This window comes from Helicoverpa zea, chromosome 24, assembly GCF_022581195.2.
Source record: "Helicoverpa zea isolate HzStark_Cry1AcR chromosome 24, ilHelZeax1.1, whole genome shotgun sequence".
Taxonomy (NCBI): domain Eukaryota; kingdom Metazoa; phylum Arthropoda; class Insecta; order Lepidoptera; family Noctuidae; genus Helicoverpa; species Helicoverpa zea.
The window spans coordinates 6,543,062-6,567,665 of record NC_061475.1 but is presented as its reverse complement, the minus strand read 5'-3'; the positions used below and the strand labels follow the sequence as shown (position 1 = coordinate 6,567,665).

Sequence of the window (24,604 nt, the reverse complement as noted above, 5' to 3'; positions counted from 1 at the left end):
CATTATCATTATATTTCGGTTAAAGCTACATTTAAGAAAGGAAAACAGTTAAGTCTCATTCCTCATATCAATTTGACGTTTCTGTGAATAGTGTCCGTAAGTTGGCTTATCTTTGTGTTATTGTTTACATACAACGATGCGGCAAAAATATTAGCAGTGTTCCCAGCACCGTCTATCAGTCATCAAGTAGTGTTCCGACCTCTCACTCAAGAACTTGCCAGTCGAGGACATGAAGTCACGGTCATCACACCAGATCCCGCCTTCCCAAAAGGTGGATCTCCTGCTAATCTCACAGAAATTGACGTCCACTTCACTTACGAATACATGAAAGAATTTCATAAAGCAGCGTCTTCAAGCAGACAGTGATAATATTCAACAAATAAGAATTGCATATGGGGTTTTTAATAAAGTTTTTGAAGTTCTGATGAAATTTGAAGAAGTGCAAAAGCTACTAAAAGAAGAACATTTTGACTTGGTTTTTGTTGAAGCTTTGGCACGACCTGCTTTGACTGTATCCTACGTTTTTAAGGCTCCAGTGATACAAATATCTTCATCTGGTCCTTTGAATGTCAACGTGGAAAGTTTTGGGTCAGCCTGGCATCCATTGCTGTATCCCCTCAACTTTAACCAGAGAATCTAAAACTTGACAACTTTTGAGAAATTAACGGAGCTATGGAACTTCTACAGACTAGATTCATTTTTGAAAAAATCAGAACATGATGAAAACAGAATTAATCGACGATTATTTGGGTCAAATGTTCCAACTGTGGTAGAATTAATGAACAACGTAGAAATGCTGTTTTTAAATGTTCATTCTTTATGGGAAGGAAATCGTCCTGTTCCACCCAGTGTGATTTATTTAGGTGGATTGCATCAAAAGCCTGAGCAAGAACTTCCAAAGGTAAAATATGTAAAATAAATAAGTCAGCAATTTCCTCCTTTTCTGAGTGCAAATAAAATATCTTGTCTCGGCAAATCATGACACGACTAGTCACAACATGTCACGCTCGATAAACATGAAGCGATATGATAAGAACCCCAATGAAAACATCAATCGATTTGATTACTGATAATAAAATTATGTAAGGAAATAAATAGGTACAGATAGTGGCAGAATGGCTAGATATTTAATGTATCATTTTGATTTTTCGGTGATTTCAGGACCTCAAAGCTTACTTAGACTCATCAAAGAATGGTGTGATATACATCAGCGTTGGTACAAATGTACAACCTTCACTGTTACCTCCAGAGAAGGTACAAATACTGGTCAAAGTATTCTCTGAGCTACCTTACGACGTGCTGTGGAAGTGGGACAAAGATGAGCTCCCCGGACGTACTAGCAATATAAGAATAGCCAAGTGGCTGCCACAGGCAGATCTATTAAGTAAATTTTCATATTTTAATGGATTGGTAATTAACAAAACAAAATTACAACGTTTTTATTCGATTATGCATTTTTAGGGCACCCAAAAGTCAAGCTATTCATAACACAAGGAGGTCTACAATCACGGCAGGAGTACCTCTGATTGGTGTTCCAACTCAAGGGGATCGATGGTATAATGTGGAAAAATATGAGCATCATGGAATTGGACTCAAACTTGACTTGAGTAAATTGACTGAGGAGAAATTCAAGAATATAAAGAAAGTTGCAGTAGATAAAAGGTACACTATACAATGAAATTGTATTTTTTTGGATCATAATAAGATTTGTATGTTTCTGATCTAATATGTACAATTTTTTCTAGGTATCGTCAAAACATTAAAAAGCTTGGCAGTCTGATGCGTGACCAGCCGATGACACCGTTGGAGCGTGCGGTGTGGTGGACGGAGCACGTGCTGCGTCACGGTGGCGCGCGACATCTGCGCTCTCCCGCCGCCAACATGTCGTGGACGCAATTCCTCGAACTAGAACTAGTGCTTACTGTATTAAGTGTTGTAGTTAGCTTTGTTTTGCTTTCCTCTGTTTTGGTTTATGACATATGAAGATATTTTTGTTTAGGTTTTGTATCAAAGAAAATAAAACATAACTAAGAAACATTTCTTAATTGTAAGGGAAATCAGCTGATCTGTGTACGAGATGAATAATTGAATACTCGAATAATGGAACCTGTAATATATAATAAATTCATGTTTTGTTTTGTATTTGTTTCTGTTAGTAACCTACACTTTTCCAAACTACACAAATGTAGTTTTATATAACTATTATATCAATGTGGAAAGTTTGAAAGAGAAGGAGGAAATTGTAGAATCCATCATCATCCTCTATGTTGGGGGCAGCTTCCAGTCTAACCGGATGTAGCTGAGTACCAGTGTTTTACAAGGAGCGACTGCCCTATCTGACCCTCTCCTCAACCTAGTTACCCAGGCAACCTAATACCCCTTGGTTAGACTTAGAAGATTGTAGAATCCATTCATTTATTTTTTTGAAATGATCACACGTAGTTTATTACTATATGCAAGCATACAGAAATGGCTGTCAGTAGCAATCGTTACTTTCTATGTATATCTTGGACACCAATGGCAGATAAAAAGGTGAAGGAAAAGATCTTGAGGAAACCTGGTCTATATAGTCTGAAATCACCAACCCGTATTGAGCAAGCGTGGTAATTAATGCTCAATCCTTCTCCGTGTGAGAGGAGGCCTGAGCCCAGCAGTGGGACGATAAAAATGCTGTAACAGTAACAGTAACAGTGGCAACTAAATACATGACTATGAAATCTGGCCTTAAAGTATCGAATTGCTAGCCCATCTTATTTATTGGCATTCTCTCCATGTAAAACACTGGCACTTAGTTGTACCATTATCAGTATACTGTAAGTAGACCTCAACATAATTGGGAAAAGTCTAGACAGATGATGAATTGATAATTTTTTTTATAGAATAGTTTATAAGGAGCATCTTCAGGTCTAACATTCTCCGCGTGGTAGGTTGGACTACATGCTCAACCATTGATTTTCCATCACACATACTACGGACAAAACCACATAATAGGCTTTTTATCATCCAGTAGGAAGCGGTTCCTTTGGGATCCCGTGACGCCGTGGACAGTAGGAACCAGCCTGGCTTTACTATGTAATGTACGATGTTTGAACGATTGCAGGTTTCTGCTTTCATTATAACCAACCATCAGTACAGAAATTGTAATATAAGTACTATATAATTACAAAATTAATTAAAACTGTCCCGTTCTATTTAATTTTATGTAGTTTGATTGCTAACAAATACCGCGTTGTGCCGTCAATGGGCGCCGTGTTTATACTCAGCGTAATCTATTTTTAACTTCCACGTTATGTAACCTTGAATCGTTAGTTTCGCTGCCGCATTCAATGTGTTCTGTATAGTATCGTGTGTGGACCAAAATTTAGATAGCAAAAATGTGAGATCAAAATACGCAACCTTTTGAATATTTACGTAATCTCAAAAATATTGCCCAGCACAAAATAATACGATACTGAAATCACCGTTTACATTAACAAGTTCCAACAAGTCCAATGAAGTTAAGATTAAAATCAACGCAAACAAACTCGCATTCATAGGCGATTCCATTCAAACGAGTGATAAGTTTTATGTATAAAAGGAAACATATTCATTTTGTCTCTCATAGCTATCATATCGCATGTTCAACAATGTTATTAGCCTCAGTTATATTATTGCTATCAATAACTGGTAACAATGCGGCTCGAATACTGGCTATGTTCCCAGTGCCGTCTATCAGTCATCAAGTAGTGTTCCGACCTCTTACCCAAGAACTTGCCAGGCGAGGACATGAAGTCACGGTCATCACACCAGACCCCGCCTTCCCAACAGGAGGAGGACCACCAACTCTCAAAGAAATTGACGTTCACTTCACATACGAGGTATGGAGTAAAATGTTTGCAGTCACTTCTACAGGAGAACAAGACATGATTAAACAAATGGAAGTAGCATTCAATCTGATAGCCAATATAGTTGAAATCCAATTGAAAGTGGATGAAGTACAAAGAATATTGAAGGAAGAAAAGTTTGATCTACTTCTAGTCGAAGCTTGCGCTCGACCGACCCTGGTATTATCACACGTGTTCAAAGTACCTGTGATACAAGTTTCGTCATATGGACCTTTGAACTTTAATATTGACACTATGGGGATGGCATGGCACCCATTGCTATACCCTCTAAATTTAAACCAGAGGCTTTACAATCTAACAATGATGGAAAAATTAAAAGAGGTATGGAATGTTTACAGACTACACAATCTCATGAATGAGGTAGAAGTTGCAGAGAACGATATGGCTAAACGTTTGTTTGGACCAAATATAGCAACGATACAGGAATTAAAGAATAACGTCCATATGCTGTTGATGAATATTCATCCATTATGGGAAGATAATAGACCAGTCCCTCCTAGCGTTATTTATATGGGAGGAGTTCATCAAAAGCCTGAAAAGGAATTACCAGCGGTAAGATTATTAATTTTGTATAATTTTAAATACTATTAAATATTGGCAAGCGATGAAAATTTAGGTGGTAGAGTAAAAAAATATAAACACGGAAACGAAATCCAAAAAATTACATGGCAATTTATCTCCGTAATGTATAAAAATATTCTGATAAAAATAAATCTTATCGAATATGATAGTCACGTTTAAAAAAAATAATCCAAAGGTCACACTGATAATGACGTAAATACGTAATACTTCGATTATGATAACTTCTATTTACAAGTCATTGCGTTAATCTTATCACAGTTTAAAAGTTTAATCACCATCGCCCTGTCTTCAGCTTTCACTTCTTTCGAAGAACCAACAATACTAAAATTTCAATATTCGAATTCGCAGGATCTCAAAACATACTTGGATTCTTCAAAAAATGGCGTCATATACGTCAGCTTTGGTACAAATGTCAAACCTTCGATGTTACCTCCAGAGAAGGTACGAATCCTGGTCAAAGTATTCTCTGAGCTACCTTACGACGTGCTGTGGAAGTGGGACAAAGATGAGCTCCCCGGACGTTCTAGCAATATTAAGATTTTCAAATGGTTACCACAGTCCGATCTTTTGAGTAAGTATCTAATAGTATTTAATGTATTAAGTTTTTCATAGGCAACTGCACTTGCCATATTTTTATTCTAAGCGCACATTTTAATTAGCACACCCTTTTTAAATAGATCTTTTGAGTTCATAGTTAATTTTGACCTTATGTATTTCAGGACATCCAAAGGTTAAAGTATTCATAACACAAGGAGGTCTGCAATCAACAGATGAAGCTATAACGGCAGGAGTACCTCTGATTGGTTTCCCAATGTTGGGTGATCAATGGTTCAACGTAGAAAAGTACGAGTACCATAACATCGGATTACGACTTAATATGAACACTTTGACTGAGGAACAGTTCAAGAAATCAGTTGAAAAAGTCGTTGGAGATATAAGGTGAGTAAAGTAAATCATAAAAGCATGATTGCTTATTATGTTAATTTTGTAAAACAATCATCTGCCTTACCTTTTCCAAACTAAGTTGAGGTTGGCCTCCAGTCTAACCTGGATGGCTGAGCTCCAGTGTTTTACAAAGAGCCATTACCTATCTGACCTCCTCAACCCAGTTACCCGAGCAAGCCGACACCCCCTGGCTTATCAATTACCAACAAGTCTTAACTTGTTGTCAGACTTTCTGGCTACTTCAAAAATTCAAATAACTGCCGATATCTGCAATTTATCGTGTCAACAATGCGGAAGAAAAACTTGTCACGACAAGATCACTTATCTACGGACCTACCGCACCAAGCGTTGGTTAATCTTATGATCGATCTATATGCTTTTGATTTAACCATTTACCTTTATTTACAGCTACCGTAAAAATACTGAGAGACTTCGAAGCCTGATGCACGACCAGCCAATGAAATCATTAGACAATGCGGTGTGGTGGACGGAGCACGTGCTGCGTCACGGCGGCGCGCGACATCTGCGCTCTCCCGCCGCCAACATGTCGTGGGCTGAATATTTAGAGTTAGAACTAGTTTTTACCGTCCTCTCTATAGCACTAAGTATACTACTACTAGCTTCATTTATCATTTATAAGTTATGTAAATATTTTGTGGCACGTCCTATTGATAAAAAAATTAAAGCCAACTAAATGTTCAGACTATATTTATACTAAAAAAATGGTGTATAATAATATAGATAAGACAGTGATGTGTTGTTGTGTATGAAGATGGCCCCAGATTAGTTACGGTAATGATTGTGTAAGATTGTGTAATACGTGAGTGCTCTATTTATTTATTGTTTAAAAAATAGATTTGGTTATATCTGAGTTAAATAAATCAATGTTTTTAAGACTGCTTTTTTTTGGAATATTTTGAAGTTATAGAAAAAACAATTAGTTATTATTATAATTATCCAAATTTTATAGTGAAAATGTTGCACAACATTTTGCAATACACCTCACACAAAACTTCTGTTATATCCAGAGTTCCTAAAATCCCTTTAGATAAAATTGAATAATCATTGCTATCAGGTTACGTAAAACAGCTGATTTTATCAAAATAAGGAACACTGTGCTATCTATATATATAAGGAAACATAAAACATATTATTCTTCGCAGTATATCTCAAGTGCTCACACAATGTTACCGTTTGTTTTACTCGTTTTTGCATCAACAATAACCTGTTATGATGCGGCTAGAATATTAGCTGTATTTCCCGTACCGTCTATCAGTCATCAAGTAGTGTTTCGACCTCTTACTCAAGCACTGGCCAAGCGAGGACATGAAGTCACGGTCATCACACCAGATCCCGCCTTCCCAAAAGGAGGAGCTCCTGCTAATCTCACAGAAATCGATGTCCACTTTTCCTACGAAATCATGAAAGAAATGTACAAAGTAACTTCTTCGGGAGACGCAACTATGGTACAGAAAATGAGAGTAGGTTTTGACCTGATAGCCAAGGTTTTTGAAGACCAAATCCAGAAGGGTGTAGTGAAAAATGTTTTGAAAGATCAGAAGTACGATTTGTTATTACTTGAAGCGTGTGCGAGACCTGCGTTGATGTTGTCTCACGTATTCAAAGTGCCTGTGATATTGGTGTCTTCATTTGGACCTATGAACTTCAATGTGCAAACTATAGGCTCTGCTTGGCATCCATTGGTGTTTCCACTGAGTATGAACCAGAGGGTATATAACCTGACAAACTGGGAGAAGATATCCGAACTATGGAACTTATATCAACTAGATATTGTGCTTAAAGAGGTTGAAGAGGAAGAGAACGTAATGGCAAAACGATTGTTTGGACCAGATATTCCTCCTATGAATGAATTGAAAAATAATGTTGATATGTTGTTTTTGAATATACACCCTGTATGGGAAGGAAATCGTCCAGTCCCTCCAAGTGTGGTTTATATGGGTGGTATGCATCAAAAACCTGTTGAAGAATTACCGAAGGTGGGTGTGTTGGAATTTATGTCTGTTGAAATAGCAACCCCGTTAATCTTTAATAGTGGTCACAAGTTTTAGAGAGAACTGAAGACGGCGTCTCAGGTTCAGTACCCGGATTAGGTCAAATTACCAGCCCATTAGACATTTGGGTAAAAGGTTCTTTGTTACAATTCTTTTGTATTTATTTCCAGGATCTCAAGACCTACTTGGATTCTTCGAAACATGGTGTCATATATGTCAGCTTCGGTACAAATGTACAACCTTCACTATTACCTCCAGAGAAGGTACAATTAATGATCAAAGCATTCTCCGAGCTACCTTACGACGTGCTGTGGAAGTGGGACAAAGATGAGCTCCCCGGACGTACTAGTAACATTAGGATATTTAAGTGGCTGCCACAGTCCGATCTACTATGTAAGTAACCATATTTTGATAACATATACATATAAATACGAGTTATTTGGATTCTATAAAATAAATTAAATTATTGCCTTGTGATAAGTTCATCAGGGTTTTTTACGTCCCGATAATGGACGGCTTACATAAAAAATAATTACGTCAATAACTTCCTGAATATATCAAATAATTTTAATGCCATAATGTTATATTTAGGAGACCTATTTAAAGAAAAACTTATGATTGATTCTGTATTTTCAGTACATCCCAAGATAAAGCTGTTTGTCATGCAAGGCGGTCTTCAATCAACTGATGAGGCTTTGACCGCAGGGGTCCCTATGATAGCTTTCCCTATGCTGGGTGATCAATGGTACAATGCAGAACAGTATGAGTACCACAAGATTGGCGCCAAACTTGCTATTGACACAGTGACTGAAGAACAATTTAGGAACACTGTTAAAAGACTCATTGATGATGAGAGGTAAGTCATCGAAGCTAAAAATGTTATGAAATATTGATTAATTTAGACTCTCATTTTGATAAAATTTATTGATGTTCTAATCCAAATTACTATCTACCTGGAAACCGAAAACTAAATCGTCATGCTGTTTAGGGAATTAAAACCTAAGAGTGGCTTAGGCATTAAAGTTGTTTCTAACAATCTGCGAATCAACTTTAGCCATATTCAAATATCCCTCTAGTATTGTTAAACCCTAAGAAAATTCATCTCGAGTACGGCAGGAATTCCGTCCACTGTGCCAGTGATACAAGCAAAAATAATACTGATGAACTTATAGACTATTCATTTATTCTTTATAGCTATCGTCGCAACACAAAACAACTTGGCAAACTGATGCGGGACCTACCAGTTCATCCACTTGAAAATGCAGTATGGTGGACGGAGCACGTGCTGCGTCACGGCGGCGCGCGACATCTGCGCTCTCCCGCCGCCAACATGTCGTGGACACAGTACTTAGAGCTAGAATTAGTGTTTACTGTACTTAGTGTAGCATTAAGCTTTGTCCTGTTAATCTCTCTTTTATTGTACAGCTTGTGGAAGTATTTTAGTATAAGTTTAGAGCATAAGAAGTTGAAAGACAATTGAATGCAGTAAAAATTATTGTAATTTTCTAAGTTCCTGTAAAAACTTAACCGAACCATTTTGAATTGTCAAATCGCTTAGTTAACCAGTGGGTGGCAATTCCACGTGAAGGCATGGTTTGTTTCCTACCAGACTAAGGGACTATGGAGTCCCGGGTTTTTGGAAGGCACACTTGAGGCTGTGTAAATACTGTAAATGACTAAATATTATTTATTGTCAACAGAGTTATTACATATCTAGACACACGGCAGTGTGTCCGCCAAGTTCGAGCAAAAAAAGCGACACACCGGCCGTGGGTTATATTACACGAACCATTTCGGGCCAAATTCGACCCCCCTGTAACTCAAAATCTATTTTATTTACGCATATCAAATTTCTAGTATCTATTGAGACCCCCTCACTTATCTAAAATACAAAATTTCATTAATATACCTATTGTAGGTCTTGAGATATTGACGTCAGAAAATCGCTATTTTTACTATACACTCACTGACTGACTGATTCACTGACTCACTCATCAAAAACCTAGACCACTTCCAATGGTCGTATTGACTTGAAATTTGGCATGGAGGTAGGTCTTTATGTCAAGGTAAAGGGAAAAATCTGAAAATGGCCAAGTGTGAGTCGGTTTCAAAATAATGAAGGTGTTTTATACCCGGTGTAAATTTATACCCTTAAGGAACTAAAACGAACTAAATTTATCTATATTTATATAATATATCTTCGAATGGTTTGTATTTAGTTTAGTTAGAAGTAAAATAGTGTAGTTAGAAGTAAAATAAATATCTGAAAACGGCCAAGTGTGAATCACTTTCGAAAATAACGAATGTGTAACTTTGATCCACGAACATAATATATGATAACATGTCATGTCAGTCAGTTGGTAAATCTAGTCCATTTAGTTAATCTAGTTCATTTCTTTGTAAGAAACATAGTGCATATTAAAAAATCTAAAAGATAGTATAAATGAGACATTCCTTTAACTAACTTCATCATAAGAAAAAAAAAAATAAACAACCTTACAAAAATAAATGAAATCCCACCCAAAACAAAAATGTGAAAGACTGCCAAGTTCGATAATATGGGAATGCTTCGCCTATAAAAGAAGTGAGATCTGAGTACCAAGTTCCATACACATACCTCAGTTAAAAATAGTTACTTTTTAATGATGTTACTTGGCAAGTTTTAATAGAAAATTAAATACTTGATTCATTGCGTTTAGTAGGTTTATAACAAGGTGTATGAAAACTTTCCAAGTAACATCATTAAAAAGTAACTATTTTTAACTGAGGTATGTGTATGGAACTTGGTACTTATTCAGATCTCACTTCTTTTATAGGCGAAGCATTCCCATATTATCGAACTTGGCAGTCTTTCACATTTTTGTTTTGGGTGGGATAGTTATTACTCATATCGCCGAAGCCAACTCGCTGAAGCCCTTTTGAGAACACTTTAATGAAGTTGACGAAATTGTTTGGTTATCGAAATAGTTGCAAATGATGCAACTCAGCCTTCATGGTTATATTTTATACCTGTGTGAGAATCATTTAATGAACAGACGTTTTTAGTTTTTTTTTTTTGTTATTTGTTTAATGTTAAGGATTAGTCGTTTAGAAATATTGTATTGGACGTTGAATTTGTTAGAGTAGGTTCATAATTGTTGAACTTGAGATTCTGAAGCATGGAGTACCTTATTATTTTAAAGAGCTCTTTTAATTATTTCTTTAACTAGTTGTTCATGAAGTTTATTTGTTTTTAATATATTTCTTCTAGATTTAAGATATGTCTTATGAATAAAAGTGTTTCACATAAATCATTATGTTATATTCTTACATTCCTTGTTTTAGAGTTTCCATCCTTTATACACCCAAACATTATATATATCCAAACGATGAATTACACGAAGCTGCTTAAAAGCTGTTTGCTGAAGGGTGTTTGTTTATATGGGGCTTAGACGCCTGATACAAACAAATAAAAAAATAAGATAAATTAATCTATAAATACTATTATAATCAAGGAAACACTCATTTGTTTGTTTGTTTGTACCTTAAAGGTTCTGAAACTACTGAAAAGATTTGATTTTTTCACTGTTGGAAAACAGTGAAAATATTTTTCAAACCTAAACTCTTCCCGAGTAACGCAGTCTATATTTTGCCCGGTACGGACAGCCGTTCCCACGGTACACGGGTGAAACCGCGGGATATCAGATGTTACAATGTATCACATGAACCACCCTTACCTGTCAATAAAACTAGGATTTCAATAACACAATCTTTGTTTACCACTCGCTCACCAAAAAGTTTATATTTAAGACCATAAGAAATATTTATACAAGACTTACACCAATATATTAGAAACTACTGGACCAGCCAATCTCCATGCAATAACATATGATTTGTGACAGTTTTCATTATTTACGTGAATTATGACAAATTCAAAACGCTGTACAAAACCACAGAAACAATAAAATCTATTGTATTCTCGAACTTCAGTCAAAGAAACTTGTTCAGACACGTTTTATAAGATAGTATTATCAATAACACCAAACAAACATTGTTCAGCAATAAATTAATCAAAATATGTAGATAACTATATAAAGACCAGCGTTAACATTACTTCCCATAGTTGTTTCAACCGTCAACACGACAATGTCGCCTGTTCTACTAATATTTTTATTGTCCATATCATTCAATGATGCTGCAAAAATACTGGCTATGTTCCCAGTGCCGTCTATCAGTCATCAAGTAGCGTTTCGTCCACTAACTCAAGAACTTGCAAAACGAGGACATGAAGTCACGGTCATCACACCAGATCCCGCCTTCCCAAAAGGAGAAGCACCAGCTAATCTTACAGAAATTGATGTCCACTTTACTTACGAAAGAGCTAGAAGACTTTACGAAGTAACATCGGCTGGAAATGGAAACTTAATAACAGGAATGCAATTCGCTTTCAATATGTTGATTGAAGCTTTCGAAGATGAAATAAAAGTGGATGAGGTTCAAAGATTAATAAAAGAAGAAAAGTTTGATTTGATCCTAGTAGAAGCTTGTACACGATCAGCATTGGTTTTGTCTCATGTTTTCAAAGCTCCTTTGATTGCTGTATCTTCGTTTGGAACTATGAACTTTAACGTGGAAACGATTGGAGCTTCTTGGCATCCTATGCTGTACCCTGACAGCTTAGGCAAGAGAATTTACAACCTATCTATAAAGGAGAAATTAGTGGAGCTATGGGACTTTTATAAAATGAATTATGATATACTAGGTGAGATTGAGAAGAGAGAAGACAAGATGCTCCAAAGGCTATTTGGGCCAGATACGCCACCTATAAGTGAACTTAAGAATAATGTTGAGATGCTGTTTTTGAATATTCACCCTATTTGGGAAGGCAATCGTGCAGTTCCACCTAGCGTTGTTTATATGGGTGGAGTGCATCAAAAACCTAAGAAAGAATTACCTGCGGTAAGTCATCTTTCTCCTTTAATAGCCATTCCCAGTATAGTTTTGTTTTGGATTGACATTACTTGTGGAGTCTAATGTGAAAATGTTATCGCTAGTAAATGTATAGACGTAAAATAGGAACGGCTGTAAATGACGCAAGTCATTTGTTGTACTAGGTAGTGTGTGCATTACAAATAATTATTAAATAAAAATGTAAGGCTTAATTACTGCAGGTCAAAGTGTAATAATGTCGGTAATTTTCCGCAATGATGTGCAAAAATGTAAATAAATATATGTTGTAACAATTATAATAAAGTCGTGGTGGCCTAGTGGGCAAAGAACCAACCTCTCGAGTATGAGGGCGCGGGTTCGATTCCAGGTCAGGCAAGTATCAATGCAACTTTTCTAAGTTTGTATGTACTTTCTAAGTATATCTTAGACACCAATGACTGTGTTTCGGATGGCACGTTAAACTGTAGGTCCCGGCTGTCATTGAACATCCTTGGCAGTCGTTACGGGTAGTCAGAAGCCAGTAAGTCTGACACCAGTCTAACCAAGGGGTATCGGGTTGCCCGGGTAACTGGGTTGAGGAGGTCAGATAGGCAGTCGCTTCTTGTAAAGCACTGGTACTCAGCTGAATCCGGTTAGACTGGAAGCCGACCCCAACATAGTTTGGGAAAAGGCTCGGAGGATGATGATGTAACAATTATAATAAAAATTTACAAAGTCATGTAACATTTGTACGGCCAGACATCTTATCTTTTTAAATATATCCATGGATTATTTTGAATGACAATGACCTAAATAAGTTATCATCATGCTGACTAACGTTATTATAATATTCAAATATCATAGATAATACATTGAAATAATTAGTACTAATCTTATCAATAAAATAGTAACAAGGATTTCTTTTCTAGGATTTAAAAACGTTCTTGGACTCATCCAAAAATGGCGTGATATACATCAGTTTTGGTACAAATGTACAACCTTCGCTGTTACCACCAGAGAAGGTACAAATACTGGTCAAAGCATTCTCCGAGCTACCTTACGACGTGCTGTGGAAGTGGGACAAAGATGAGCTCCCCGGACGTACTAGCAACATTAGGATATCGAAGTGGTTGCCACAGTCTGACCTATTAAGTAAGTCAAAATAGTCTTAGGTTCATGCTTTTTAATGTCCCTTGAGATTATTTTAATTCATCATAAATACTAAAAATATAGAAAACACTTAAATGTATTAATCTTTTTCAGGGCATCCAAAGATCAAGGTATTCGTAACACAAGGAGGTCTACAATCAACAGATGAAGCTATAACAGCAGGAGTACCTCTGATTGGTTTCCCAATGTTGGGTGACCAATGGTACAATACAGAGAAATATGAACATCACAAGATTGGAGTCAAACTTGAATTGGAAACATTCACTGGGGAAGAATTTAAGAATACGATAAACGACGTCATTGGAGATGAAAGGTTCGTAAATGTGATCTTAGACATCATTCTTTCGTATGATTACAGTAATTTATTTGAGTCATTGCAAACATTTTTCTTTTATACGTCTTTATTTTCGGTAGCTATTTTTAACCTTCCTTTTAACCCTGTTAAATTTTTCGTAGATAATTTTTATTTTTATGAATGGAATCTCATGTATTACACAACATAGATCGTAGATGGATATAGATTTCGAAGTGTGGGTGACATCAATTCATAACAATGATCCATCCAGCTGAATCATAATATACCATCTAAAGAGACAATATTTGTTCACAGTTATCGAAAGAACATTGAAAAACTTCGTACTCTAATGTACGACCATCCCATGACACCGTTGGAGCGTGCGGTGTGGTGGACGGAGCACGTGCTGCGTCACGGCGGCGCGCGACATCTGCGCTCTCCCGCCGCCAACATGTCGTGGACGCAGTTCCTCGAACTAGAATTAGTTCTTACTGTATTAAGTTTTGTCTTAGGTTTTGTTTTATTATTGTCCCTTCTACTTTATTACTCTTACAAGCATTTTATTTTAAGTGCAAAACTGAAGAAGCTTAAATATAATTAGATAAGTATTACATCCACTTATGGAAATATTTTATTCTAAGTCCTGAACAGAAAAAAAGTTAAATGTTATGATAATGTATTTTATCATTGTGATAAATCAAAAACTTAGGTACTGATAGGTATTAGTTGTTAAGCGTAGATATCATTTGTTATGATTTTTTTTTTGTTGAATAATTTTAGTATATAGAATAAGCTGTGATATGATGTGGATGTGTGTGGGTAAATAAAATAATGGGAAATCAATTTTTTTTTTGTCAACTTCATTATTAATTTATTTATAAACAAATAGTGGAGTACAGTATGATACTAGCCATTTACCCGCATTTCACTCGCGTCGAACCTAAATACTACCTACTAACTACATGATTATGTAACTCGAGAAGAGTGTAGCTTTCCATCAATGAAATAATTTTCAAAATCGGTTCAGAAGTTTCGGGGCATTTATTTGTTTGTTTGTTTGTGGGGTACACAAAAACAAACGAAAAGATGTTTCCACTTCATTGTACAGAAAATAAACATTTTGTAAAAAATTGTAAATTATAATTTACTATGACTTAAAAGTTGGAGAAGGTTTAAGAATTCCAGAAAAACCTTACATTGACAATACGCGTGCATCATGCGTGCTAGCTCATGAAGAATTAACTTCAATACATTGATAAGAATCGATAAGTGTTATCATAAAAATATTATACAAATCATTCTGATTTCTGTTTATTCATGGATCACCGTTATAAAAATGAGAGCTCTATATTCGATTGTTCAATTACGTCTAGCATGCTAAACGCGTGATAATATACATAATGTGCTTATTCATCTTGTGACTGATAGCCTGCTGGACAGGTGCATGATTGTACTTACGATCATTAGGTAACAATATGTCTATCTGTCTAGCCATTTCCCAGAAACATTCAGGCTAATTATATCAGTCTTACAGGCCTGATGAGGCCTAGCTTCCAACCTTACAAGCCATCTGAGTTGGTACTCAAACAGTCGTAACAATGGTCTGTTACGACTTTACAACCCAGTTACTAGTCAGTCACAAACTACCCTTACGTGCCTATGTCTTGGTTGGCAGATTTTCTGGTTTTCGATATGCGTAACGACTGCCAAAGATTAAAACTATGATGATGAATTTCCACATCTCAAAGCTTCATCATCATCATAGGCATTTTTACTGTCCCACTGCAAGGTACAGGGCTCCTCTCATACAGAGAAGGAATGAGCGATAAGCGCTCGAGGCGGATTGGTCATCATCATGATCAGCAATTATCAGCCTGTTACCGGCTACTGAACATAAAGCCAAAAGGTTAAATAGAGGTTAATATTCCAGATAATTATGCAAATGATAACGTCACATCTCAACAGAATTAACTATTGTTATCAGGTGCTACTCTAGAAGCACGTGTGAGATAATGATATAGATTTCCTCTAGTCACTGTGACGTCAATTAATTAAAATAAATTATGCTGTAGATTGTCTCGTAACTTCAGGACTAATAATTTAATTTTGAACTATGAAGATGTTTCACCCGCATCCAATGAGAACAATTTAACGTGCCATCCGGGAGCGACATAAAAAGAACTTAACGAATATCAGGTAGCTGCCATTGAAAGTTCCGACGAATTAAATCAGAGTTTGAGGGACAAATAAACAGCCAGACAGACAAAACATGTTATTATACATATTAGGAAGCATAAATACGCACTGGAGTGGAGACCACGGACTAGCAAGCGCAGCGTATGACGTCCACCAAAAAAGTTGACAGACGACCTTATAAAGGTCGCCGGAAGATGCTGGATGCAGGTCGCCTCCAACAGGTATCTGTGGAGATCTAATTTTAATGTTGCAAACAGACAGTCACTCCAATTTTATTTACTTGTATGAATAATTAGACTTTTTGATATCAGTCAATAGGTACAAGATACTAAAATATTGTATGAGGATGACAGAGCAATATGTGTGATATAATTCATGATAAATATTATACAATGTGTGATATAAGTTGCGAAAAGAAAACTGATAAAGAAAATTGCGTTTCATCGTTTCATAATACCAATTTTGGAACTTTTCACTATAGTCTTCAGAATTTCCTTATATGACTTGCCTTATACAAATGTCATACTATTGTGACATTAAACATAAATTATAATAATAATCAGTCCATAAAACAAAAAAAAAAAGCTTTAAAAAATGGGAGAGATCGACTACACTGGGACATATTTCAACGAATAAAACTTTTTTTTTTAATATCATATTAATTTATATTTCATTTATCACTTAGAACATAATTTAATTCATATAGACATTCTTTCACAACAAAAATGTACTTACACTTCTATCTAATCAAATACAAGTTTCATTGTCCTATTAAATTGAGCTAACCTAGAATAAAAAGGAACAACTTAACGATCTTTAAGCTTCCTCTGTTTTGAATATAAACAAAAATACTTGTATAACTTATAAAATAACAGTAAAATTAATAAAGCAAAGACTAGTACAAAACTTAATACAGTAAGCACTAGTTCTAGTTCGAGGAACTGTGTCCACGACATATTGGCGGCGGGAGAGCGCAGATGTCGCGCGCCACCGTGACGCAGCACGTGCTCCGTCCACCACACCGCACGCTCCAACGGTGTCATTGGCTCATCATTCAGTAGTTTGCCAAGTTTCATAATGTTTTGACGGTAACTGGAAATGGATACAATATTCTACTGAATTCTACTAAATCAAGGCTATAAAGATGGCTTTGATGTGTACCAGATGATGGTGATGAAAATTGTCTACCACTCTTTGGCTTTTACAGTCTCCCAAACATTTTTTCCGAGTAACTGGGTTAATGAGGCCAGATAGACAGTGAACCTCTATAGCATCTGGTAAGACTGAAAACCCCAACATTGAGAAAAGGCTAGGCAGAAGAAACTTTAATAATTTTACTGTGACTCACCTATCATCAACAATGACCTCATTGAGTGCATGCTTAAATTTTTCTTCAGTCAATGTATCCAAATCGAGTCTGAGTCCAATTTTATGCTGTTCATATTTTTCTACGTTGAACCATTGATCACCCAACATTGGGAATCCAATCAGAGGCACTCCTGCTGTTATAGCTTCATCTGTTGATTGCAGACCTCCTTGCATTACGTATACCTTGATCTTTGGGTGCCCTGAAAATTAATAGGCATTATTTTCTACTTTTAATGTAAACTTGGAATAACTCTACTGAAATTAACAGTGTCACTTACTTAAAAGGTCTGACTGCGGCAGCCATTTTTCTATCCTAATGTTGCTAGTACGTCCAGGGAGTTCATCTTTGTCCCACTTCCACAGCACGTCGTAAGGTAGCTCAGAGAATACTTTGACTAGTATTTGTACCTTCTCCGGAGGTAGCAGTGAAGGTTGTACATTTGTACCAAAGCTGATGTATATTACACCGTTTTTCGAGGAGTCCAAGTAAGTTTCCAGTTCCTGGAATCAGATGGTTTGTGTCAAGAATTTGTTGAATAATTGCATATTTTACATGACTAAATTGTGAACTTACCTTAGGTAATTCCTTTTGAGGTTTTTGATGCACTCCACCCATATAAATAACACTAGGAGGAACCGGTCGATTGGAATCCCACAGAGGGTGAATGTTCAAAAACATCATATCAACGTTATCTTTCAATTCCTTTAACTTTGGAACATCTGGTCCAAACAATCGTTGAGCCATTTTGTGTTCGTCTACTTCAAGTTTTTCATAAACCTTCTCAATTTGATAAAAGGTCCATAGTTCCTGTAGTTTCTCCCACATGGTCATATTATTGATCTTCTGACTTAAATTCATTGGGTACAGGAAAGGGTGCCAAGCTGATCCAAAAGTAGCCGTGTTAAAATTAATAGGACCAAATGAAGACATTTGAATAATCGGCACTATGAAAATGTGTGTAAGAGTTAACGCTGGTCGGACCAAAGCTTCTATAAACACCAAATCGAATTTCTCTTTCAACACTTTTTGGACTTCATCAACCTTCATTTGGACTTCAAATATATGAATAATAATTTTGAGTACTGCTTCCATTTGTTTGACCTGATCATCGTCACCCACTGACGTGAATTCATAAAACTTCTTCCATTCTTCGTACGTGAAATGTACGTCGATTTCTTTGAGAGTTGCAGGTCCCCCTCCATTCGGAAAGGCCGGGTCTGGAGTGATGATAGTAACTTCATGTCCTCGCTTAGCAAGTTCGTGAATAACAGGACGAAACACTATTTGATGACTGATTGAAGGCACTGGAAATACTGCCAGTATTCTAGCCGCCTCATTATCAGTTATTGTGAGAACCAAAACAAAAAATGCGAGCGACCTCATATTACTAGTGATACAGATGACTATGACGATTCAAGTGGGCATGTTTTCTTATATACCTATCTTTTAAATAGATATGTTTGGTCGATTATAATCAGATGAAGATAGTCCCGTATGGGTGTTATTGTATAATTTTTGTCTGTAATGCTATCTACACGGTGACATAAACAAAATATGTTATCTATTGCAAAGATGATATTCAGTTCATTTAATCTTTATTCTGTAGCTTGTGTGATATAGACGTCTATTCTGCTCGTCCTTTAGTTATGAGAAAATTACTTGTACATTATTTTTTTGTTAGTCGTTGCAATTTTTATGAGAGAAAAATGAATATTACAGAGAAGAATAGTTAATTTTAAGCCAAGTACATAAAAATGATAGTGGGGTAGTGTCTAACGTACTCATAGGTTTATGCTGATCACATGCTGAAGCCCCTTTTCAGATCTTAGACATTTAACAAAGCAGTTCCAAAATTAGGAATAAAGATGTTTTGAAATGGTCCTTGGTAACCTTGACAACAGTCTTTGGTAATTAGAGACCACTAGGTGATTGTGGAATATAAAGATATTGAACCGATAAGAAAAAGATTTTGCGATAAAATAATGGTGTACTATAACACCAAAAAAATATGGAATATAAAGATTATGGAAACGATCTGGAAACTATATTTTAAATTAAAAAATGAGTACGCAACCATAAACGTTTTTGTAAATTAATTATAAGTTTTCTTATGTAAGTGAATTATTATAATTCTTATGGGAAATAAACATATCTCAAACCTGAAAATCCGAATAACATTTCCAAATAAATATATCCCAAATCATTGTTAAATATGTACAATTTGGGATATTATTTTTCCGCGTATGGCTTTAAGATTAGATAGGAGTCAACCGGGAAATTCCATAAAACTTCAAAAGATAAAATCACTTTACAATTAAAGTAATTGGTAAGTAACTAATATTATCTTGAATACTTTATAAATATATGAATAAAGCACGCGTTAGATAAATTGCCATGGTCATTGTTGTATAATACGCTACTAAATATTATTATCATTCAATCTATAAGTAGCATATAAATAAACGAACGTTCTCAATTTATTTCCATCATTATCTTGAACACTTGCCATGATATCGGTCGCTTTATTTATATTTACATTATCAGTAACAAACAACCATGCTGCTAAAATACTGGCAGTGTTTCCTGTACCGTCTATCAGTCATCAAGTAGTGTTCCGACCTCTCACTCAAGAACTTGCCAGGCGAGGACATGAAGTCACGGTCATCACACCAGATCCCGCCTTCCCAAAAGGAGAAGCACCGGCTAATCTTACAGAAATTGACGTCCACTTTACTTACGAAGAATGGGAGAAATTGTATAAAATCACTTCGGCGGCTGATAGTGATTTGATCAAACAAATGAGAGGAGCTTTCAGCATGATAGTTGATGTCTTCGAAATCCAAATGAAAGTGGATGAAGTGCAAAAGCTATTGAAAGAGAAGTTCAATTTGATTTTAGTGGAAGCTTGTGCCCGGCCAGCAATAGTTCTGTCACATATTTTCAAAGCGCCATTGATTCAAGTGTCTTCATTTGGCCCAATGAATTTTAATGTAGAAACTGTAGGATCAGCCTGGCATCCATTGCTGTATCCAGTGAATTTGAGCAAAAGGTTATATAATTTAACTATGTGGGAGAAAGTATTAGAGTTATGGAACTTTTACAAACTGGAGAATGTTATGCGTGAAGTTGAATATGAAGAAAATAAAATGACCCGACGATTGTTTGGGCCAAATGTACCAACGATAAATGAGTTACAGAATAACGTAGATATGCTGTTTTTGAATGTTCATCCTGTATGGGAAGGGAATAGGCCAGTGCCACCGAGTGTTATTTATATGGGCGGTATGCATCAAAAACCTGTGAAGGAATTACCAGAAGTAAGTTCGATATTCTATTCTTAGTTTAATCGGTTTTCTTTAGGTAATAGTTTAAAGTAATTGAGATCCAAAGTTTCCTATGTTATCTAATCTCATCTCGTAAACGCAAGTAATGTCACGTAACTAATAAGCTCTGATTTTTACATATTGGTTTAGATAGCAAAATATGTTTAGATTATATACTCATACCGCATTCAAATATACATAATACTTAACAGTGAACATATCTGATTTCAGGATCTCAAAACCTACTTGGACTCTTCAAAGAATGGTGTGATATACATCAGCTTTGGTACAAATGTCAAACCTTCACTTTTACCTCCAGACAGAATGAAAATACTCCTTAATGTCTTATCTCAACTACCTTACGACGTGCTGTGGAAGTGGGACAAAGATGAGCTCCCTGGACGTACTAGCAACATTAGGATATCCAAGTGGCTGCCACAGTCAGATCTATTAAGTAAGTAGATATTTTATATTTTGTTGATTTCTGACACTTACGCGCATATATAGACATTTAAATAAAACTAATTTTATGGATTTTATCGTGGTTATATTAATTTCGGATCATTTAACAGCATCCATGATCACGGGCAGGTAAAGGATCAAAATAGTCGGGATTGAATTCGAACATTTCCAAAAGTAAACTCAAAACATACATCATTCTTTCTGGTATTAGAACATGAAATTGCCTAATAGTTCTTACGCACCCAGCTCCTTCAAGACGATTGGCAATGAAAAAACCATAAATTTTTCCTATTATACATTTCCAGGGCATCCAAAGATCAAAGTATTCATAACACAAGGAGGTCTACAATCAACAGATGAAGCTATAACAGCAGGAGTACCTCTGATTGGTGTTCCAATACTTGGTGATCAATGGTATAATGTTGAAAAATATGAACATCATAAGATTGGAGTCAGACTTGATTTTGAAACGCTGACTGAGGAACGCTTCGAGAAAGCAATCAATGACGTTATTGGAGATAAGAGGTGGGTTGGCTAATTTTGTGAAAGGCTTGGTACAATAAGAATCCTTCAGTTAAAATAGTAATTCACAACAATTTACCTATGGAACAAAAAGAAAAAGGACAGTTTGTGAGAACGCACTGTAGGTTTAGAAGCTAACTTTATCGAGACAAAAATTAAATCGTATTTTCTCATTTTCCAGGTATCGTGAAAACATTATAAAACTCGGCCAAGTGATGTTTGATCAGCCACAACCACCGTTGGATCGTGCGGTGTGGTGGACGGAGCACGTGCTGCGTCACGGCGGCGCGCGACATCTGCGCTCTCCCGCCGCCAACATGTCGTGGACGCAGTTCCTTGAACTAGAACTAGTACTTACCGTGTTAGCTGTTTTGCTACCCGTAGTATTCCTATTGTCAATTCTTCTGTATAAAATATTCAAGTATGTAATCTTAAGTCCTAAAGAGAAAATAAAAAGTAATTGAGAAAATTGATATTATGATGATATTGATGACTACTTTTACAAAGATGGTACATGGTAGTAAGAAAGTATTTAATGCAAAATGCTTATGTATTAATTAAAATGTAATTATTAGGTACAGCAAAACATAAAGGTTACTATATTTTTTTAACATCTTAGGCTGATTTTAGTCTCACGCTCACCGTCAGCGCTCATAGCTCAGCGCGTAGTTTCTCCGAACATCGTCTGCGCTGACAGCTACGCGTCATTTAAAAACGCTTCATAGAGTTTGATATATTTTCGGCCGTCGGCGCTGATGGTCAGCGCGTGATCAGCGTGACTGTAAAATCAGCCTAAAGTTACAACATCTAGACACACGGCAGTGTGTCCGCCAAGTTCGAGCAAAAAAAGCGACACACCGGCCGTGGGTTATATTACACGAACCATTTCGGGCCAAATTCGACCCCCCTATAACTCAAAATCTATTTTATTTACGCATATCAAATTTCTAGTATCTGTTGAGACCCCCTCACTTATCTATAATCCAAAATTTCATTAATATACCTATTGTAGGTCTTGAGATATTGACGTCAGAAAATCGCTATTTTTACTATACACTCACTGACTGACTGACTGACTCACTCATCAAAAACCTAGACCAGTTCCAATGCTCGTATTGACTTGAAATTTGGCACGGAAGTAGGTCTTTATGTCAAGGTAAAGGGAAAAATCTGAAAATGGCCAAGTGTGAGTCAGTTTCAAAATAATGAAGGTGTAAATTTATACCCGGTGTAAATTTATTCCCCTAAGGAACTAAAACGAACTATATTTATCTATATTATTAAACGGTTTTATTAAACGGTTTTATTTAGCTCACCCCGTTTGTTTTATTATTTATTCATTCTTTCTTGGGTCAAATTTAGAAATTGAAATTTCAGTGCCTTCCTGTTGTCAGATTGATCTGAAATTTGGTACACACCTTTAATTCCGATGACAATACAATATAGTAATATCAATAATATTGTAAATCCAAGATGGCCGCCGGTACAAAATGGCGGATTACATATTTTTCCACAACCCCCTCAATATGGGTATCAAATGAAAGGGCTACTCGAGTAGAATACTGTCAGCAACCCCAACGGGGCCCAACAGGGCCAAGGCCTGCCTGGGCTGCGGGATTGTCCTAAAGAGTTACCGTGGTCGTGGTACATAAAAGGCCTACGACGAAAAAGAACGGTTTTTAGTCAGTAAGAGTCTGGCACTCCCTCACCGCTGCTGACCCATGTATAGAATGAAGAATATTCGGTAGGCATTTTCATTAAATACTAAAAACTAGATAATAAAAAATCGGTAAAAAAAACTTTTAAGTTAAACGGTTTTATATCTTATGTGCACTGAAAAATAAAAAATAAAAAAACAGTTACTTACCTATAAACCTACGTAGGTGGTCCCGGTCATATTAGACTAAAATAAAAACGTGGGGCCCTCTGAAATCCTACTTATGGCAAAGCATATCTTTATACTTTGGTAGATCGTGAGCTCGGCGTTCGCTGATGAAGCCGCTACGGCTGATTATTGATTGTCAAAATCTCCAGTTATGATTATAGTAAGTCGATGCAATCCACACCTATTATACCTCTAGCTAGAAGAAAGTATTACAGCAATAGTTACGGAATGGGCCCCACGTTTTTATTTTAGTCTAATATGACCGGGACCACCTACGTAGGTTTATAGGTAAGTAACTGTTTTTTTATTTTTTATTTTTCAGTGCACATAAGATATAAAACCGTTTAACTTAAAAGTTTTTTTTACCGATTTTTTATTTATATAATATATCTTCGAATGGTCGTACCAATCTGAAATTCGTAACAAAGGTTTGTATTTAGTCAAATTAAAGTAAAAATCTGAAAACGGCCAAGCGTGAGTCACTTTCTAAAATAACGAATGTGTAACTTTGATCCACGAACATAATATATGATAACATGTCATGTCAGTCAGTTGGTAAATCTAGTCCATTTAGTTAATCTAGTTCATGTCTTTGTAAGAAGCATAGTGCATATTCAAAAATCTGAAAGATAGTATAAATGAGACATTTCCTTAACTAACTTTATCATAAGAAAAAAAATAAAATAAACAACCTTACAAAAATAAATGAAATCCCACCCAAAACAAAAATGTGAAAGGTTGCCAAGTTCGATAATATGGGAATGTTGCAAGTTTTAATAGAAAATTATATACTTGATTCATTGCGTTTAGTAGGTACAAGGTGTGTGAAAACTTGCCAAGTAACATCATTAAAAAATAACTATTTTTAACTGAGGTATGTGTACGGAACTTGGTACTTATTCAGATCTCACTTCTTTTATAGGCGAAGCATTCCCATATTATCGAACTTGGCAACCTTTCACATTTTTGTTTTGGGTGGGATACATACTATCTATATATAATTACAAATTAATTATATCTTTATATTTAATGCCCATGATTTTGCATTAAA

At 35.9% G+C, this 24,604-nt stretch overlaps 4 protein-coding genes and 1 pseudogene across 6 annotated transcripts; 4 read left to right on the top strand and 1 right to left on the bottom strand.

Annotated features, from left to right (window-relative positions):
- The first annotated feature begins 87 nt into the window (after positions 1 to 87).
- On the top strand, positions 88 to 2,138 carry LOC124642181 (annotated as a pseudogene).
- Positions 2,139 to 3,301: 1,163 nt separating this feature from the next.
- On the top strand, positions 3,302 to 6,305 carry LOC124642252 (UDP-glucosyltransferase 2-like). The gene is made up of 4 exons (XM_047180598.1): positions 3,302 to 4,436; positions 4,815 to 5,037; positions 5,186 to 5,405; positions 5,820 to 6,305. The coding sequence occupies exons 1-4, from the start codon at positions 3,567 to 3,569 to the stop codon at positions 6,103 to 6,105; spliced, it is 1,599 nt and encodes a 532-aa protein (XP_047036554.1). The 5' UTR covers positions 3,302 to 3,566; the 3' UTR covers positions 6,106 to 6,305.
- A 145-nt stretch (positions 6,306 to 6,450) lies between these two features.
- LOC124642258 (UDP-glycosyltransferase UGT5-like) lies at positions 6,451 to 8,915 on the top strand. The gene is made up of 4 exons (XM_047180606.1): positions 6,451 to 7,408; positions 7,594 to 7,816; positions 8,060 to 8,279; positions 8,618 to 8,915. The coding sequence occupies exons 1-4, from the start codon at positions 6,596 to 6,598 to the stop codon at positions 8,901 to 8,903; spliced, it is 1,542 nt and encodes a 513-aa protein (XP_047036562.1). The 5' UTR covers positions 6,451 to 6,595; the 3' UTR covers positions 8,904 to 8,915.
- A 2,586-nt stretch (positions 8,916 to 11,501) lies between these two features.
- LOC124642256 (UDP-glucosyltransferase 2-like) lies at positions 11,502 to 22,141 on the top strand. 3 transcript variants are annotated; one of them, XM_047180603.1, is made up of 5 exons: positions 11,502 to 12,361; positions 13,261 to 13,483; positions 13,595 to 13,814; positions 14,112 to 14,186; positions 21,925 to 22,141. In XM_047180603.1, the coding sequence occupies exons 1-5, from the start codon at positions 11,549 to 11,551 to the stop codon at positions 22,130 to 22,132; spliced, it is 1,539 nt and encodes a 512-aa protein (XP_047036559.1). In that variant the 5' UTR covers positions 11,502 to 11,548; the 3' UTR covers positions 22,133 to 22,141. The 3 variants fall into 3 exon arrangements, with proteins under 3 accessions (XP_047036559.1, XP_047036557.1, XP_047036560.1); XM_047180601.1 differs by lacking the exon at positions 21,925 to 22,141 and having other exon boundaries at positions 11,506 to 12,361; positions 14,112 to 14,639; XM_047180604.1 differs by lacking the exons at positions 11,502 to 12,361; positions 13,261 to 13,483; positions 13,595 to 13,814; positions 14,112 to 14,186 and adding exons at positions 19,832 to 20,678; positions 20,916 to 21,138; positions 21,452 to 21,671 and having other exon boundaries at positions 21,850 to 22,141.
- LOC124642261 (UDP-glucosyltransferase 2-like) lies at positions 16,632 to 19,061 on the bottom strand. The gene is made up of 4 exons (XM_047180609.1): positions 17,935 to 19,061; positions 17,639 to 17,861; positions 17,341 to 17,560; positions 16,632 to 17,084 (listed from the first exon to the last, which is right to left on the bottom strand). The coding sequence occupies exons 1-4, from the start codon at positions 18,742 to 18,744 to the stop codon at positions 16,799 to 16,801; spliced, it is 1,539 nt and encodes a 512-aa protein (XP_047036565.1). The 5' UTR covers positions 18,745 to 19,061; the 3' UTR covers positions 16,632 to 16,798.
- Positions 22,142 to 24,604: the final 2,463 nt, after the last annotated feature.

Coding starts and splice junctions, on each gene's coding strand:
- LOC124642261 (XM_047180609.1), bottom strand. CDS start 18,744: ATGAGGTCGCTCGCATTTTTTGTTTTGGTTCTCACAATAACTGATAAT. Junction 17,862..17,934: donor CTCAAAAGGAATTACCTAAG/GTAAGTTCACAA, acceptor ATCTGATTCCAG/GAACTGGAAACTTACTTGGA. Junction 17,085..17,340: donor GAGGTCATTGTTGATGATAG/GTGAGTCACAGT, acceptor ATCCATTTCCAG/TTACCGTCAAAACATTATGA.
- LOC124642252 (XM_047180598.1), top strand. CDS start 3,567: ATGTATAAAAGGAAACATATTCATTTTGTCTCTCATAGCTATCATATC. Junction 4,437..4,814: donor CTGAAAAGGAATTACCAGCG/GTAAGATTATTA, acceptor TCGAATTCGCAG/GATCTCAAAACATACTTGGA. Junction 5,406..5,819: donor AAAGTCGTTGGAGATATAAG/GTGAGTAAAGTA, acceptor CTTTATTTACAG/CTACCGTAAAAATACTGAGA.
- LOC124642258 (XM_047180606.1), top strand. CDS start 6,596: ATGTTACCGTTTGTTTTACTCGTTTTTGCATCAACAATAACCTGTTAT. Junction 7,409..7,593: donor CTGTTGAAGAATTACCGAAG/GTGGGTGTGTTG, acceptor ATTTATTTCCAG/GATCTCAAGACCTACTTGGA. Junction 7,817..8,059: donor GCCACAGTCCGATCTACTAT/GTAAGTAACCAT, acceptor CTGTATTTTCAG/TACATCCCAAGATAAAGCTG.
- LOC124642256 (XM_047180601.1), top strand. CDS start 11,549: ATGTCGCCTGTTCTACTAATATTTTTATTGTCCATATCATTCAATGAT. Junction 12,362..13,260: donor CTAAGAAAGAATTACCTGCG/GTAAGTCATCTT, acceptor TTTCTTTTCTAG/GATTTAAAAACGTTCTTGGA. Junction 13,815..14,111: donor GACGTCATTGGAGATGAAAG/GTTCGTAAATGT, acceptor ATTTGTTCACAG/TTATCGAAAGAACATTGAAA.